Source organism: Rhinatrema bivittatum, chromosome 7 (assembly GCF_901001135.1).
Source record: "Rhinatrema bivittatum chromosome 7, aRhiBiv1.1, whole genome shotgun sequence".
Lineage (NCBI taxonomy): Eukaryota > Metazoa > Chordata > Amphibia > Gymnophiona > Rhinatrematidae > Rhinatrema > Rhinatrema bivittatum.
Window position 1 is genome coordinate 66,519,493 of NC_042621.1, and position 18,841 is coordinate 66,538,333.

The 18,841-nt window shown below is 39.4% G+C and overlaps 1 protein-coding gene across 1 annotated transcript in view; it reads right to left on the reverse strand.

The window, feature by feature from the left end:
- The window catches only part of ITFG1 (integrin alpha FG-GAP repeat containing 1), a 526,073-nt gene that overhangs the window by 324,254 nt on the left and 182,978 nt on the right, over nt 1-18,841 (reverse strand). The window contains exon 8 of the mRNA XM_029608474.1: nt 5,377-5,461. Within this exon, the coding sequence (XP_029464334.1) occupies nt 5,377-5,461 (85 nt within the window). The remainder of the gene's footprint in view (nt 1-5,376; nt 5,462-18,841) is intronic.

Genomic DNA, 18,841 nt, shown 5'->3' on the forward strand with positions numbered 1-18,841 from the left:
GAGAAGCATCTTTCATCAGTACTTTTTTAGATCTGCTAAGACTACTGGAAATGACTTGGATTTCAAGCTCAGTACGTTTGTTCATATTTTATGGATGCTGGCAGTTGTAATGCCCAGAAGGTTAATGAACAGAAGAAAGGACTTTTTTTTTTTTTTTTTTTTTTTTTTTTTTTACACTGAATATTTTTTTTCTGGAAACGAAAGGGTGAGAGACAGGGTTTGAAAAAACTTCTTCCAGGACTTACTCACCTGAGATGAAATGCACTTGCTGTGTACTCCTGCTGTCTCCTCTCCCCCCTAAAATAATTTATTTTGAAAGGGGGAAGACAGTGATAATATGTAACCATCTCTCTCTCTTCTCCCATTCCAAGTCTACTCCCCTTCCCCACCCCACTGTTGGAACTCTCTCATTTATTAATTAAAAAATATTTGATACATATGTAAAGGAGTGTGCGATAGACCCTCCCTCAAATTCCAGGACCAGGAATTTAGTCTGATTCATCTTAAGAGAGCCACAAGAAAATCCTGGTTGATTGGTGTTTCCCCTGGGGAGAGAGATGAGATGCCAAGAGAGGGAAAGAGAGGCCCCAGATGGGAGTGGAAGAAAGGGAGACCTTTGCTGAACCACATATCTCTAAACTGCTACATTTCTGATGCCAGGATTGCTGAGGTAAGCAGGTTTTTGTGGATCGGATCCTTTAATGCTAGAGGATGGAAATAAAGAAAAGAGTGCATGGGGATAATCACCGCCACACCAGCAAGTTATCTTTAACCAATGGGCCTTCATACTGTTGATGCAACTCCATTATTGCTTTCTGCTTCAATGGCAGGGGGCAAAGAGGAAAGGGGGAATCAGATTCAGATAGCAACCAATAAGGACATTGAATTTTACAGTCTGGAAAAACAAATAAGCATGGGGGTAACTTGCAGATGCAGCGCTTACTACCCTTGACCAATAAGCCTGATATTTTTTATGCAACTCTAACATTGCTCTCTGCTTTAATGGCAAGAGGTAATGAGGAATTGGACTCAAACAGCAACCAACAAGGGCCCCGACTTTGATGGTTTGGGAAACTGATAATTATAAAGGTGACTTGTATGGCACAATAGTTACTACCATAAGCTTGCTGGACAGACTGGATGGACCGTTTGGTCCTTTTCTGCCATCACTTCTATGTTTCTATATAATAATAAAACTTTATAGAAGAGTAGCCAGAGTCCAGACTGCTCTGTTGTTATAACTTACTTATTTTAACAAATTTTAAGTGAGTTACAATTAAGCATAATATGATAATTTAAATCACTGGTTTCACATTACAATCATCATCCCTGACTGGGTCCAAAAATGTGTAAGGCCTCAATCAGATCAAAGGCATGATCTCCTCCCTCCTGTTGGGTCCTGATCCGGTCCAAAGATGTGGCCTTCTCCTTCTGCAGGGTACTAAATGGGGCTGAGGCCACAATCGCCTAGCCTGCAGGGAAATATTCTCCTTTCAGGCAAGTGGATTTTTCAAACCTTGTTGATGGCGCAACTAGTGTAATCATGTAAGCAGATTTTGTTAACCTTTCAGAGGAACGTACATATTTTCTCTCATATGAGCTATTTTTCTCTATCTTGAAGGAATTCTACTTTTATCAGAAAAGTCCTTTCACATCACAAGGCAACTGAAAGAGAATCAAATTATAACTAAGAAAAACAAGTTTGCATACCATACATGAGGTTCTCCATAGACAGCATGATGAATTAGTCATGACATGTGAGTGACACCATCTGATAGCACTGAACACACCCTTCTCTCCTAGATTAAAGAGCTTTTGCTCTACCAAGAATGCACAGGATTTCCACATGCTGCCTCGTAAGCCCCTCAGTTGACTGTAGAACTTAGCTTTAGTTAGGTAGTCGAATCTCTAGGGAGGTGGGCAGGTATTAAGCTGAAAATGGAGAACTCCATTTACAGTAAGCAAACTTGCTCTTTCCGTCAACAGGCAGGGCTAAATTAGGCATGACATGTGGGAAGTCCCAAGCTGAGGGTTGCAGCAGAACAGCTACTGAAAAAAGCAACCCGGACACCCCCTCCCCCAGTGGAGAGTAGACTACTGAGTAACCATCTCCTCTATTGTTTACATGTTTAAATTAATTATTTAACCTGTCCTTTCTCTTCTTTCTCCGCCAAGTTCTAATCACCCTGTTATATGTAACTGCCTTTTCCGCACCATTGTTTTAGTTTATGTTTACGATACACCCCTGTTTTATGTGAACCAGCATGATGAGACTGCGTTCTCGAATGCCGGTATATAAAAACCTGAAATAAATAAATAAATAAACAGGCTGTGCAAAACTGCTTGCCCAAAGTTACTCTCATTTCTTGATAGATTGTCCAGACAGTAATGGGAAGTGAAGGTGTGAACTGATAACCAAGTTGCAGTTCTGCAGATGTCATCAATGGCCACCTCTCTTAGGTGAGCCATTGAGGTAGCCATGGATCTTACTTTATGAGCTTTGTGTGTGTGATATGGAAGCCAGCCAGAGCATAGCAATTTGTGATATAGTCTGCTAGTCAGTTGGACAACATGACTTTGGCAACTGTTATTCCCAATTTGTTAAGATCATAAGAGATGAAAAGTTGAGAAGTCTAATGATGTCATTAAGTTTTCTTCAGATGATATGCCAAGGCTCTTTGCAGTCCAGTGAATGTAGGGCTTTCTGCCCTTATTGTGCATGAGGTCTTGGAAAGAATGTGGGCAAAACAATGGCTTGATGAAAGGCCAAAATTATTTTTGACAAACTTGGGGTAAATGCAGAGCACCACTCTGTTGAGGAAAAACTGCAGATACAGTGAAGTAATGAACCAATGCCTGAAGCTCACTGACTCTTCTAGATTACATAATGGTGACTAGTGACACTACTTTACAGATGAAAAATGTTAAGGAAGCTGACTCTAATAGTTCATAAGATGGTTTCATTAGTTGTGTGAAAATTTTTTTTTTTAACTCTCTATAGTATTCAAAATATTAGCAAGCAAACACATGCTTGACAGTAATACATCGCATGGAATGATTAGTTCCTAATATTGCAGGAAAGAAATGCATTGCAATACCCTATATGAAATCCCCAAAAAGGAGGAAAACAAGAGACTTCAGGGACACAAAATAAGAAAATAGGATTACTATGGTTCTTTCCTCCAGTCCAGAATCTGTTTGATTAGCAATTTTTGTATTTATATGCGCTTATTTGTGAATGTCTGTGCGAAAACAACATTGATATCCCATCCACCGATGGCTTGGCGACCAGAGGTCTCGTATGCCACAAGTCTTTCATGAACTTTGACACTAAAGGATGAATGGAGATTGGTTTACCATCTACTTGAATGTGGTAAGCTGCAATGGCACAGAGCTGCAATTTATTTATTTATTTTACATTATTTTTAGCCCAAATACATAGTTTGTATATAAAACAACAGAAATGCATAACAATGACAGAAAAATAAAATAAAAAATGACAGGAAGTTGGCAATGTTGAAAGGCTACGGCCACCGATTATCTCAGCAAGGAGAACAGATTGGCGGTAAAGAAGGGCTGGATTTATTATAATTAATAAAGGGGGGTGGGGGGGCAAGATGGCGCCCTGAGAGGAGTCGTGTGAGTGAGCTGCTCAATTACCTGGAACGATATTGCGGCACTGTGGAGAGCTTTTTGGTTATTCTTTGAAGAGCTTATAAAGAATAAAATGCTGCCAAAATGGAAAGAGAAAATAAGTGTTTTCCCTTCAATATCTACACAACTTACTGAGCAGCAACTCGTAACCAACTTCACGACTCCTGGAGCAGTGAAAATCGAGGGGAGTAGCCTCGCTGTGGATCCGATTGGAGGAGAGCCAGATTCGCCAGGGGCAGAGGTTTCCCTCAGCCTCCCCAAAAATAGGCCACCAGCTGAGAGGGGAGCATAATCTCCAGAGGACCCGCAGGAGATGCTGAACGATGAGGTCAGTGACTCGGGAATGCAGGGAGGAGGAAGTGCGGCATCTACACAACCAGAAGCAACGAGGGAACCCTTGAGGGAAACTTTGACGGTAACTGGGCGTGTGAAAGCCAAACCAGCCAGCACTGGACTACCCTCTACATCGGGTGAGCAAATGGCAGCTCCCATAAAACTAGCGGTGGTAACGTTGGAGACCCTATGGGACTTAACAGCTGGTCTCTTTGTTGCAGTTAAAATAAGTAACTTGAAAATGGAACAATTAGCTATATCTTTGAATACAAAAATCTCAGATCAAGAGCAGTCTCTGCAGAATGTGAAAATGAAAGTGGAAAAAATGGAAACTGAGATAAAAAATATTCAATAATTTAATCAGGACATTATTAAAGATAGAATGACATTATCCCAGAGATTGGAACTATTGGAGAATTGGAACCGGAGATTAAATCTCAGGTTGATTAAATTTCCCAGAGTAATGCGAGAGCTACCTATTATGACTTTTAAAAGATACCTCCGGGAGATACTTCTTATGACGGATTCAGAAATTCCAACGATCAATAAGGTTTATTTTATTCCTAAATCAATAGTTGAAAGAGGAGAAATAGCTGGTCAACAGCAAAATCCATTATATATGAATAATTTGACAATGTTTTTGGAATCTTCTGCAATTTGTCTAGAAGACTTCTACATTTCCAGGTTCTACTTTCAGGTTTCTGCCTTATCTCCTTCCTATTCCTGGATTTCTGGTTTGTTCCAGGTCCGCGCTTCATTCCAAGCCTCTTTCTCCTTGTACATACTGTGGGATACCCCTGTTTCTCATGCCTTGCAGGCCGCCAGCATCAGAGGGCTCAACCCAAAGGAAAAGGTGTCTGGCATAGGAGGAAGACCACCTCCAGTCAGCTGCCTGGATTTGACTCTCCTGATGCTAGGCCACTCATTTCTGGGGCAACCCACAGAAGACAACCATCATATTGTCTTTTCACTCTTAATGTGCACAGCCCCCACCAGATCTTTCACCCAACCCACTCTTTTTTCCCCTCTCCATTTCACCATCTTCTCTTCATTCCTTTGTCTGTTACCTCCCCCACCCCAATTTCTCTCTCTCTCCCCATTTTTCTTCTTCCCTTTATTCCTCCATTAGCTCTCCTTGTTGTGTAGTATAGTTACCTCAGATTCTGTAACCTCTTACTTTCCATCAGTCCTTTTTCCTATAAATCTACAAGTTTTCTGCCTCCACCCTCTGCTCTCTTTTGCTCTGCCTCATATTTTTTGTTAATTGACTTGATCCTTACTAATATGTGCTGAAATAAATTAATTCAAAAGTTAGTAAGACTGCAAAATTATAGAAACATCATGTAATTCCACATGTAAAAAATAATTAAGTTAAAATAAAAAGCTTACCAAAATCAGCAAATACTGTCTGTCCGGTCACAACTACTTTGTCAGGTTTCTGATTTATATATTTGGGTTTGGTAAAATTCCCATCCTGCATGAAAAAATTGTTAAAACTTTAAAAAATGCAAGAAAATTAAACAGGTAATATTAAAAAAAAACAAACAAAAAAAAAACCAGGTCATGTTTAAACAGTTTAATAGACAAAAAATATGTAGCAAAATTAAGAATTTTAATTTATTAATGTTTTAGTTTTTTTTAATTGTAACTGCACTGAGAATTATTCATACCAGTTTAATCTACCTGAATGATAAAATAAGCATTAATTGTAGAGTGTTCTTGGAGATATTTAACAAAATAAAACCAACACAGTGCAGTAAGTCCTTAAAACTATAAACACTTGCCCTTTAAAACAGTTTGATATATCAGAGTATTGTATATACAAATATATTTTTAAAAGGAAACAAAAATAACCTTCCCTTTTAAATATACAATCATATTGAACTGATCTTACAGTTTAGTACATAGTAGTATGATTGCAGAAAAAGACTATATGGCCCATCTAGTCTGCCCATCCGTCCAATTTATGTAGCCCTTACAATTACCACTCAACTTACAATATACAATAATTACACGGGAGACCAGTCTCTAACTAGTAGCTTACTTCTGAAGAAAAGAAGGCTTATGAGATATGAAATATATATGTGCGAGTATCCCCCCTTAACTCATATATGGTGTTCTATTCAGACCAAATGTTCAGGACAGGTCGGGGGAACATGAGGATTTGCACAGGGATGTTTTTTTTCTCGGATCCATGCACACATGTAGACTGCACATCCCGGAAAGTCGAGCAATTTAGTTCTGTAGAGCTTCTGGTACAATGCAGAAGTGATATATTAGGGGCTGTAGGGAGGACACATGGCAAGGGCATCCTATCATGACTCATAGACAGTGGTGAAGGATTCAGCCTCCAGGGAAACTTTCCTTCCACCCCTTCTGCCTGTCAAAGGACCTGAATCATCCAGCACTAGTCCCAGAAAGTGAAATAAATATATGTGCATCCACAAAATCATACAGATAATTATTCATAATGGTTTATCATGTTCTTTTCTATTTTTACCACTACAACCTGACTCTTGCAATACCCAAGCGGATTAGCATTTCTCAGAAAATTAACTCTCAAATTAAAACTTGCAGGGGTGGCAACAAGAGTGGCAACAATACAGGAAGAGAAAAATCAGTCATTTAAAAACGGTTGTATTTTGTACAAAATCTTTCGTTATGTTTACTGATAATCTTTCTGGTAAAATGCACAGGGTGGCCCATGGAAAAGGAGCCCGCCTCCAATACCAACGCATGGGCCACCCTGTAGCACAGCTGGCACTGAATACATTCGTGATAAGATTTGTGCGCTCTAATGGTTGTCGGTTGTGATCTCAATTTAAAAACACTAAAAGGGATAAACACTGTGGATCCCAAAAGGCTAGAGGTTGGAAATAAAGAAAAAAAGAGTGCATGGGGGTAACTTGCTGGCGTGGCAGTTGCTACCCTTAACAAATAAATCTTGATACTGTTAATGCAACCCCATCATTGCTCTCTGCTTCAATGGCAGTGGGAAAAGGGAAACTGGATTCAGACAGCAACAGAGAGTCCCGACTTTTACGGGGGTAACTTGCTGATGCAGTGCTTACTACCCTTAATCACTAAGCCCGATTCTTCGGATGCAACTCCAAAATTGCTCTCTGCTTCCGTGGCAACGGTTAAGGGAAACTGGATTCAAAGAGCATCCAAGGGCCCTGACTTTTACGGTCTGGGAAACTGGTAAGCATTTGGGTAACCTGCACAGTGCAGCAGATGCTGGCATAAGATTGCTGGGCAGACTGGGTAGATCATTTGGTCCTCTTCTGCCGTCATTTCTATCTAACGTATCCAGAGTATTTAAAATAAATCATAATCATTAAACTTTTCTTTGCCAAATGAAGCTTAACAATTAAAAAAGATCTTTTTACATGTATTCATACTTATTTGCTTTGAAGAAGAAAGCTACCAATATGTCTGTGCTGCAGTGCAAAGGTTGCAAACTGACGTACCTCAGTATATGCAAATATGGGATTGTTGGTAATGCTGTACGCACATCAACTACCACGACCCACAGTATTAGGTTGTTCTTTTACCTCCATTTCTACTGCCACTTCTTATGTGGATATCATGGAAGATGCAAAGCTGCCGCACCAGTGCACCAGCAAGCACTGCCTGTAACAGGGTATCAGTACACTGGTCTGGGACCAATTCATCAGAACAGCTTCCCCTCAGGCCGAACACCACTCAAGCCCTTGCCCCATCTCCACTGGTGCAGCCACCATGGCGCTAGCCATGTAGTGTGTCAGCTGGGTTGCTTGTCTGGGTGCTGTACACCTTGATGATGTCAGGCATGGATGGGGGAGTGATATGTGGTCCCATTGGGCTGATGGTCATGTCTGGGCCACACAAGGGGGCAGAACTATGACAATTTTTAAAAGGCCGTAGCGCACACTTGCCGTCTCCCCTTGAGCTGCATCTTCCATGTGAGAAGTAGGGCTCCATCTTGACTTGCAGCAGTTCTGGCAGTCTGGGTGCCCCCTAGCTTACTATCTGAACTCTTCCTGCTGCATGTACATAGCTAAACTCCAAATCCCCAACCCTCCATTTCCCTCCAAACACTAAGAGCTGAGTTAGTGCATGGACAGACATACCTGAGACAAATTAACAAGAGAACAGCCAAGCTTCATTCCTATCCTTGCAGGGCTAGTAGCCATTCCATCTTGTAACAGTTAGTCTTTTATTTATTTAAATTTTTTTTACTATTTTCACTTACAAAATGTGCAAATACTGAAACAAGCATGCATATGAAATAAAAACCCACATCCATACTCAGAAAAATGCAGTCTATAATAACTATTTTGATAATCACATAACATATACATCTTTTTTTCCAACAAAGCTTAAGCAAGTGTAAAGCTATCCTGCATCCACAAACAGAATCAATGGTAAGAAGGCCAGTCTTTACTTAAAACACCCATGCGAACTCTGCACTCACTATCAAACTACCACTACCACCCTGATATAGGGAACATAGGTCTGATAAATGTCAGATCAGTTAGCAAGAAATGCCTCATGATTCATATGATCAATGAACAACACTTAGATATCCTAGGGATAACTAAGAAATGACTGGATGAAACAGGAGGGGGAATGGGAGTGCTATTTAATGAATTATGCCCTGTGGGCTTTACCATTCATCACCAACCAAAGTCAAGAAGGCATGGTAGAGGGTTAGAATTCATAGTTCAAGAGTATCAAACTATTCAGAGCCCCCCCTCGATCCCCTTTCACAAATATCAAACACAGAATATTTGCTAGTCCAATTGGGGAAGAGAATCTGATAGGAGTCCTCCTGGTCTATGAGCCACAATGCATTCTCTTGCCAAGGGCTCCTATAACTAATCACAGACGTGTTCCTGAACTCCACTAGGCTACCAGTTATGAAAGAGTTCAGCCTACATATACTAACTCAAGCATTCAACCCTGCTCATTTGCTTACCACCATGTCAGTACTAGGGCTCACACTGATTGCTAAATCCCCAACACAGACCTTGTATTCCTCACGAGAGTCAACATACCAAAACAGGTCCCCGACACTGATAATGCCACTATCTTGTTCTGATCACTCCTCAAGCAAATTCTCCTCAAATAGCACTCTATATCAGGCATGACCCAGGAAAAATTAGATTACCGAGAATTTTCTACAGGCAGAACATCCTCAGGGTGAGAAAACACTAAAGTCAGTTGCAGAAGAGACAGACACATGAAATTCAAATTTAGACAAGGCCCTGGAGAAAATCACCCCACTTAAAAAGATCCTGTGCTCTACACAGAAACATTCCTCATGGTACTTCTTGCTAACATCATGGAATATTCCAAAATCTTTGTATTTTTTAAAAGAGTAAATAATTGATTCACACTTACTCATTCTAATCCACTCATGATTTTATAGATCATTATCATATCCCCCCCCCCCCCTCAGCCATCTCTGCTCCCAGCTGAACTGCTCTAAACCTCTTAAGCCTTTCCGAATAGAGGAGCCATTCATCCCCTTTATCATTTTGATTGCTCTTCTCTGTACCCTTTTCCAGTTCACCTATATCGTTTGCAAATTTGATCAAATTAGTCGTCCTTCCTTTTTCCAGATAATTTATAAATATATTAAAAAGCACAGTGCAAGTACAGATCCCTGAGGCACTCCCATTGTTAACTTTTCTGCACTGAGAAAATTGACCATTTAGTCCTACTCTCTGCTCCTATCTTTTAAATAGTTTGCAATTCACAATAGGAAATTGCCTCCAATTCCATGATTTTTTAATTTGTCAAACATCTTCTGAAAATCCAAACACACTATATCCACCGGCTTACCATTATCCACGTCCATTAACCTCTTCAAAAAAATGTAGCAGATTGGTGAGGCAAGATTTCCCTTGTGTAAATCCATGCTGGCTGTGTCCTGTTAAACCATATCTTTCTGTAATTTTGTTCTTTAGACTAGTTTCCATAATTTTTCCAAGCACTGAAGTAAGACTCACCAGTCTATAGTTTCCTGGATTACCCCAGAGGCCTTTTTAAAAATTGGCGTCACATTGGCCACCCTCCAATCTTTGAGTACAATAGACAATTTTAATGATAGCTTACATATTATTAGTAATAGATCTGCAATTTCATTTTTGAGTTCTTTCAGAATTCTGGGTTGTATACCATATGATTGGGGTCCATATTATCAATCTGCTCTATTACATCTTCCAGGTTCACTGTGATTTGATTCAGTTCTTCTTAATCATCATCATTGAATATCATTTCCAGCAAGAGTGTCTCTTCAACATCCTTCCAGTCAACACTGAAACAAAGAATTAATTAAGTCTTTCCATGATGGCTTTATCCTCGATCATCTACCAGTTCAACAGACTTCCTCAAAAGCTTCCTGCTTCATATATATTTTAAAATGTTTTTTATTGTGAGTTTTTGCCTTTATGGCAATCTTCTTTTCAAATTCTCTCTTAGTTTGCCTTATCAATGTTTTATATCTAACTTGCTAATGCTTATGCTTTTTCCTATATTTTTCAGATGTATTTTTCTTCCAGTGTTTGAAAGAAAATGTTTTTTGGCTAAATTAGTCTTTTTCACCATTAACCATGCTAGCAGTCATTTTGCCTTCCTTCTACCTTTTTTAATGCATGGAATGTATCTGGTCTGGACTTCCAACAATGTCCACACCTGATATAAACTCTTAACCTCTATAGCTGCATTGTTTGATTTTTTTTTTGTATTTTACTCATTTTATCGAAGTCTCTCTTTTGAAAATTTAATGCTTGAGCTGTAGATTTACTTAATGTTCTCCCTCCAGGAGACCTCCAACTCTGGCATGCACAGCTCAGACTTGAAAGTCTGCCCCAGCAGCGTCCGATAACACCAACGCATTCCGTCATATCGGCTCACTCAGACCCAAAGTCGTCTCATGCAAGGGAGAAGAGGGAGTTACAGGCGCTCTGGGACTCAAGGTAACCTGCATGTCCAGCTGTAGTAGTATTCGCTCTCCTCCAACAACCACAACTTATTCAACCAGAGAAAAACACTCCGTTGGGGCAAAGAAGCCATCAATGTGTTGCTGGAAGGCTCCAGATAAGGGAGGTGCCGAGGAAATCTCCCTTAGCAATCCTTTCCTCTTGGTATGCAACATAATTTTTCCAGCAGAGAGCAGAGCTTCAAATGCCACATCCACGCCTCACGAGGCCATATTCACAGCCCCTGAGGAAGAAGGACTTTTGAAACAGGAGTTGTGTTCAGCTCACTATTTGGCATTATATAAAGAAATCATCAATGCAATTTTTTGAGAAGTCTATGGCAATTTATATTCTAAAGTATTTTAAATTGCAAAAATAAGAAAATGTTTAAAAAAATACATACTAGAGACCAATGATTAAAAAAGTTGAGCAGTTGTCACTTTGTGGTTAAGAGACAACATTTGTATTTCTCTAATCGTTTGTAAGTGATTCATTGCAAAGCCCATCTACTTGTTATGAAGGTCTCTTAAATGATGGCATATTTATGAGTTTTGGAACCTGTGGTTTTTTGTTTGAGAATCTTACTGTACTTATGTTTAAATTGCTGAAGCAAATTTAATAAAATGTTCTCTCTCCATTTGATGTTCTGGTCTTATAATTAATATTTTTATCTAGATCTCTTTTCTTCATGCTTTATTCTTCCTGGCAAAATATTGCATCATTATACCTCTTAAGGCTGTTTTATATATATCTCATCTTGTCACTAAAGAATTCCCCTCTCTATTAAATTCAAAATATTCCTCCAGTATTGCCTTCTGAAACTGAAGGTTTTCCAATAATTTTGAGTTAAATCTCCATAAGGGTTTGGAGATGGGTAATATACTCTCCCAAAATAATGCAAAGGATATTCAAGCATGATCTGATATTACAACATTATAAATTTGTGCATTGAATATACTGTCACTAAACTTTTGGAAGTCTGAGAATAAGCTACTCTATGATATGTGATGTGGGGATGGGTAGAAAGTATAACCCTTGCTCATGGGTGCTAAAATCTTGAAGGGTCCAACAGACATTCCTCTTTTACCATGAACTGAAGAACTTGCAGTAATTTAGTATACTTCCTTTTACATTTGGATTGCTTGTCTAGTATCAAATCAAGAAATTGATTAAAGTCTCCTCCTATTATAAAGTGGTGGATGTTAATATTTTCTTACTTGGTACAGTGGACTGATTTAATCAGAAATTGAAAGAAAGGGAGAGGAAATTTTTTATCACTTTTGAAACTAATTATCTGATCCAGGCCATATATAATGCATTCTGTATTCTCTGCTGTGACAATGTTCCAAACTTGCCCCAGCTTTCTGATTACATTGAGGAGGTAATTTTCCCACATGTGAGCTTAAGTGTCTGCATGATGTCCACCACAACTGAATCCTTCCGATCCTGCAAACTACAGACCCATCTCAAACCTCTCCTTCATCTCGAAGATCCTAGAAAAAATTGTCAACCGCCAACTCTCAGAACACCTTGAAACACACAAAATCCTCCTCCCCTCTCAACAATTCAGGAAATCACTCAGCACTGAAACCCTACTACTATCCCTCACAGACACCGCCCTGAGAGGTCTTGATGCCGGACACTCCTACCTTCTAATACTACTGGGCATCTCTGCTGCATTCGACACCAACCACCACAACTCTCTACTATCACAGCTAACAGAAATCTGACTCGGCGACAAAACCCTCAAATGGTTCAAATCTTACTTATCCAACAGATCATATAAAGTGCGACTAAACAACTGCGAATCAAAACTCTTCCCACTCCCTCATGGCGTCCCCCAAGGCTCCTCCCTATTCAACATATACATGCTCCCCCTCTGCAAACTCCTCTCCAGCCTAAACCTCCACTACTTCGTCTACGCAGATGACATTTAGATACTACTCCCCATGAAAGAAAACATACAACGCACCCCACTGCAATGGGAAACCTACTCAACCCAAATAAATAACCTCCTCACGCAACATTCCCTCACACTCAATCACTCAAAAACTGAAATACTACACATAGTAAACAAGCACGCTCAAAAAACATCCAAACTCCCACACCCACGATGCATTACCGAAGTAAAAAACCTAGGCATCACATTGGACTCCGAGCGCAACCTAAAAAAACACATCACTGCCACAATAAAAGACGGCTACTTCAAGCTAAAAGTCCTCAAGAAAATAAAACCCCTCCACTTCAACCAAGACTACAGGACAGTACTTCAATCCCTCATTTTCTCCAAAATGGATTACTGCAACTCACTACTGCTTGGACTCCCCTCATCCACCCTCAAACCCCTGCAACTTCTCCAAAATGCAACAGCCAGATCACTAACAAACAGCGGTCAATCCGCCCACATCACACCCATCCTCAAAGACCTTCACTGGCTCCCAATATCCCACAGAATTCAATACAAAACCCTTACCCTTACCCTACACAGAACATATAGAAAGACATAGTTTAATGGAACAAAGTCAGAATGGCTTTACCCAAGGCAAGTCTTGCCTCACAAATCAGCTTCACTTTTTTGAAGGAGTTAATAAACATGTGGATAAAGGTGAACCAGTATTTATTTAGGTCTTTTATATACCGGCATTCAAGATAGCAGTCACATCATGCTGTAGTGTACTTGGATTTTCAGAAGGCGTTTGCTAAAGTTCTTCATGAGAGGCTTCTAGGAAAAGTAAAAAGTCATGGTATAGATGGCGATGTCCTTTCGTGGATTACAAACTGACTAAAAGACAGGAAACAGAGAGTAGGATTAAATGGACAATTTTCTCAGTGGAAAGGAGTGGGCAGTGGAGTGCCTCAGGGATCTGTACTGGGACTCTTACTTTTCAATATATTTATAAATGATCTGGAAAGAAACACAACGAGTGAGGTAATCAAATTTGCAGATGATACAAAATTGTTCAGAGTAGTTAAATCACAAGCAGATTGTGATAAATTGCAGGAAGACCTTGTGAGACTGGAAAATTGGGCATCGAAATGGCAGATGAAATTTAATGTGGATAAGTGCAAGGTGATGCATATAGGGAAAAAAAACCCATGCTATAATTACACAATGTTAGGTTCCATATTAGGTACTACCATCCAAGGAAGAGATCAAGGTGTCATAGTGGATAACACATTGAAATCATCGGTTCAGTGTGCTGCGGCAGTCAAAAAAGCAAACAGAATGTTGGGAATTACTAAGAAGGGAATGGTGGATAAAACGGAAAATGTCAAAATGCCTCTGGTACTGCTCCATGGTGAGACCCCACCTTGAATACTGTGTACAATTCTGGTTGCCGCATCTCAAAAAAGATATAATTGCGAAGGAGAAGGTACAGATAAGGGCTACCAAATGATAAGGAGAATGGAACAGCTCCCCTATGAGGAAAGACTAAGGAGGTTAGGACTTTTCAGCTTGGAGAAGAGACAGCTGAGGGGGGATACGATAGAGGTTTTTAAAATCATGAGAGGTCTAGAACGGGTAGATCTGAATCGGTTATTTAGTCTTTCATATAACAGAAAGACTAGGGGGCACTCCATGAAGTTAGCATGTGGCACATTTAAAACTAATCGGAGAAAGTTCTTTTTCATTCAAAGCACAATTAACTCTGGAATTTTTGCCAGAGGATGTGGTTAGTGCAGTTAGTATAGCTGTGTTTAAAAAAAAGATTGGATAAGTTCTTGGAGAAGTCCATTACCTGCTATTAATTAAGTTGACTTAGAAAATAGCCACTGCTATTATTAGCAACGGTAACATGAAATAGATTTAGTTTTCGGTACTTGCCAGGTTCATAAGGCCTGGATTGGCCACTGTTGGAAACAGGATGCTGGGCTTGATGGACCCTTGGTCTGACCTAGTATGGCATGTTCTTATGTTCACAACTCAATACACAACAAAAACACCAAATGGATTAAAGACGCCCTCCACTACCCCCACACCCAAAGAAACCTCAGATCTAAAAACACCGGCCTACTAAAATACCCTCCCCACAAAGCAAGCACACCTAACCGCAACCAGAGTACGCGCCATATCAATAGTCAGCCCATCTTTGTGAAACACACTCCCTGAACAACTCAGACTAGAGACGTCCACCAAGTCCTTAAAAAAAAATCTAAAAACCTGGCTATTCCAAAAAGCCTTCCAGCCCTCAAACCTAACTCCCCAACCCCCCTCCTCATACCCACCCCAACCTCAAAACAAAGTAGAAACGTCACAATCCCTATCAACCTCTAGACATGCCTGCGTACCTCAATAAGCCCCACTTTGCCTCCCATGTACAGACTCCCCCCGTAAATAACTAGAGATACCTACCTCCCTATGTAACCACAGTTATCGACCTACTGAGATGTTAAATCAAATAGACTTCCAAAATATAATTGTACTAACTGTTGAGCTATTTGAATCAACTCCGTTTCAATGTTCACCACGACTAAAATGTAATTGCACCAACTGCTGATTTGCTGAAAGACAGTTCTACTGTTGATTCACATAATGTAACTGTACTAACTGTTGATCTGCCTTCTCCATGTAAAATAGTAAGACGCGCTCGTCCTACTATTTCTCCATGCCAACATGTAAACCGATGTGATGTACCCCAACGAATGTCGGTATACAAAAGCAAATAAATAATAATAATAATAATAATAAGCACAGGAAGTTAGAACAGTGGTTCCCAAACCTGTTCTATTCAACTCACAGCCAGCAGAATTTTCAAGATTTCTGCAATGAATTTGCATGAGATAATTTTGCATATATTGGGACCCTGACTGGCTTTAGAATTAAGAGAAGCAAAAAGAGATCACAAAGTTTATACTGCAACAGTAAAATAACGATAGGGACAGTAACCTTTAAACAAGCACGAGGGCGCACTTATGCGCGCGTTCTTCGTCCCTCGTCCTAGCAAAATCTTTTATATTCATTTTAGGAAAGGAATATAACTAATTTATGGATTTTGTTTTTCCTGGCCAGTAATAAAACAGTTTCTTTTGTCATTATTGCAGTCTCTCAGGCAATTTGTATGCAGAATTTTGTCTATATAATCCCAACTAATTAGCACTCATAAGCACTGCTAAGGGATCAATTTCTGCTGTGTGTCTGCCACGGGCAGCAGCCATAGATCATGTTAATAGATTTACAACTACTATAATGGAAATGGCTTGGCAAACTAAATTTAGATGACATGACTTTGTCCGTTATAAAGATGCGCATTGGTGGGACTGACTGTTCTAATACTGTAAATATAAGAAAACAATCTGAAGACTAAGCAGACTGGCATCAATGGCTAATTTATTCATTTACTCATTTGTTGATGGGCACATGATACCACAAAACTTTGATGCCTAAGGATAGAAGCCCAGGGATGGGCAAAGCACGAACAATTAAACAACCATACACACTGCAGAAATTCACTAAGTGTGTATTTTTTAAGATATAGCACACCATTACTAATGGATTAGTTACATTTGTAAAATTAGCTCTGTAATTAAAACTGAGAAGGAAAGACATGGACATGATTAATCACATTTAACAACGAACATTGATAACAAACTATGTTACCGAACCTTATGGCACCTATATAAACGGACAAATTGTAGTATCATTACTTTTATGTGCCTTAATGTAAACCGTTGTGACGGTCCCCACCAAACGACGGTATAGAAAAGATTTAAAATAAAATAAATAATAAAATAAATAAACTTGTCCTTTGATTTTCTGAGATCTTAAAAGGCGAGTAGAACTAGTTCAAGTTAGCACTTTCAAAGGCTAACCATGCCCACTGCCATACGTTAGATGGGTAAGAATTGGCTGTCAGCTTTAGAACCCAGGAGTCTAGAACAAGAAGTAATATATGATATGAGAATGAAGGTAGACAGACTTAGAAATAGCATAAACTATTAGTTTTTTCATAGAAAGGGAAGTGTATTTATCTGATTTTTATATTCCGCGTTTTTGTACTTGAAAAAAAAAAATATATATATATATACATACATACACATAGCACCTACATATATAAAATATATGTACATATATTTCCTAGGTGAAGACAATGAAAGTAAATAACTGAGGGGCCAAGAGCTGTTTAACCCATAGTTGAACACACGATTTGAATGTGTGTCCACAGTCACTTATGCTATAAGGGGATTAGCGCGTCCAACCCCCTGGCAAAACCAATAGCGCTCATCACAAGCAAATGCATGTTGATGAGGCTATTTGTTATTCACCCCAAATGTAAAAAAAAAATATATATATATGAACCCAAGCCGCACATGTTACGCTCAGAAATTAACGCCTGCCTAGAGCAGGCGTTAATTTCTGAGCATTCCAAAAAGTTGTACAGAAAAGCACTATTAAGTCAGAGGAACCAAAAGTTTAAAAGGTTAAAAAAAACTTTTTTTTTAAATTAAACAAAATATATTTTTTAAAAAGTGCTCGTGGTCAGATTAGGGAAATTATTCAAAGTCCTACCCATAAGCGTGGCAACATTTTGACCTTGTTTTTGTGAATACATTCACAGTCATAGTCTTTGTTCTGTTATGATTTAAAATGAGCCTTGGTTTGACCATTTTTTTGATTAAATTTTCTGTTTTGGTTCACTGTTCCGAAAAGCCCACATCTTCAGCTGATTTACCATTTCTGTGATGTGGTAAGATTGACAGTGAGAAATTCATAGATTTGTTTTTAGCTTTAATGACTACTCCTTTGTCTGATACCTTAGAGATAGCTTAGACTGCCTTTAGAATCCTAGACAAAGACATTTTAATCCCTGGATTTCTCCTGATCTTTTGTGTTTCGATGTACTCTCAGAAAATCTGAATGATCCTGGCATAAATCTCCTTAGCCTGAAGTTTCCTGCCGCTACAGGCGGTTGGTTTCCCAATATCAAGCCAGAATCTTAGAAGCGAAAAGATCTTTTTACGCTGAAAAAAAATTAGGAAAATTGGTTTTGATTCTAAGGCCCTATTTAAATTTGTTAAGAAACTAACATTCCACCCAGTGCAGGATCACTTACTTTGTAACACTCTCTCGGCGGACTCTTTTATGAAATTTTTTATATTAAAAGTGAAAAAGATTTGTATCAATTTCTTAAATGTACCTTTATGGGACTCTGCGCCATGTTCCTTTGTTGAATCCACTTGGTCTACCTTTAAACGGACTTCCCAAGCAGAAGAAGGAAATATTATTTTCATCATGAACACTGTATTCTGTCCTGTGAGTAACTGTTCTATAACACTATTTAAAACTACTAAAGATTCTTTGATTCCTATTCTTATCCGCTTGGTACTACAATCTATCATCCTTCCGAAATTGGATTACTGCAACTCACTCCTTCTGTGCCTACCCGCTAACACAATCAAACCACTTCAGATAGTCCAGAATGCGACTGCTAGGATCCTCACAAACACCAACAAAAGGGAACACATCACCCCTATCCTTCAGAACCTCCACTGGCTGCCAATTAAATTCAGGATACTCTTTAAAGCCCTCATGATGATCCACAAGGCTCTACACAATATCTCCCCCCTCAACCTAACCTTCCAACTGCAGCCACATACTTCTAATAGACCCATCAGAAGAGCGTACAAGGACATGCTGCACACCCAGCCGGCCAAAACCTCACTAAGGAAACGCGCCCTCTCCCCTTTGGAACTCGCTCCCACCGGACCTCTGCCAAGAACCCTGCCCTCTGGTTTTCAAAAAGAAACTAAAAACATGGCTATTCAGCCAGGCATTCCTGGAGGGTTAAGGTCCGATGAATGGTGCTTCACAGCCGTTCTTCCACTTATTCCACTGTAAATATGTCATTGTAAATATGTTTTAATTGTACCAATCATGTTAGCATTCA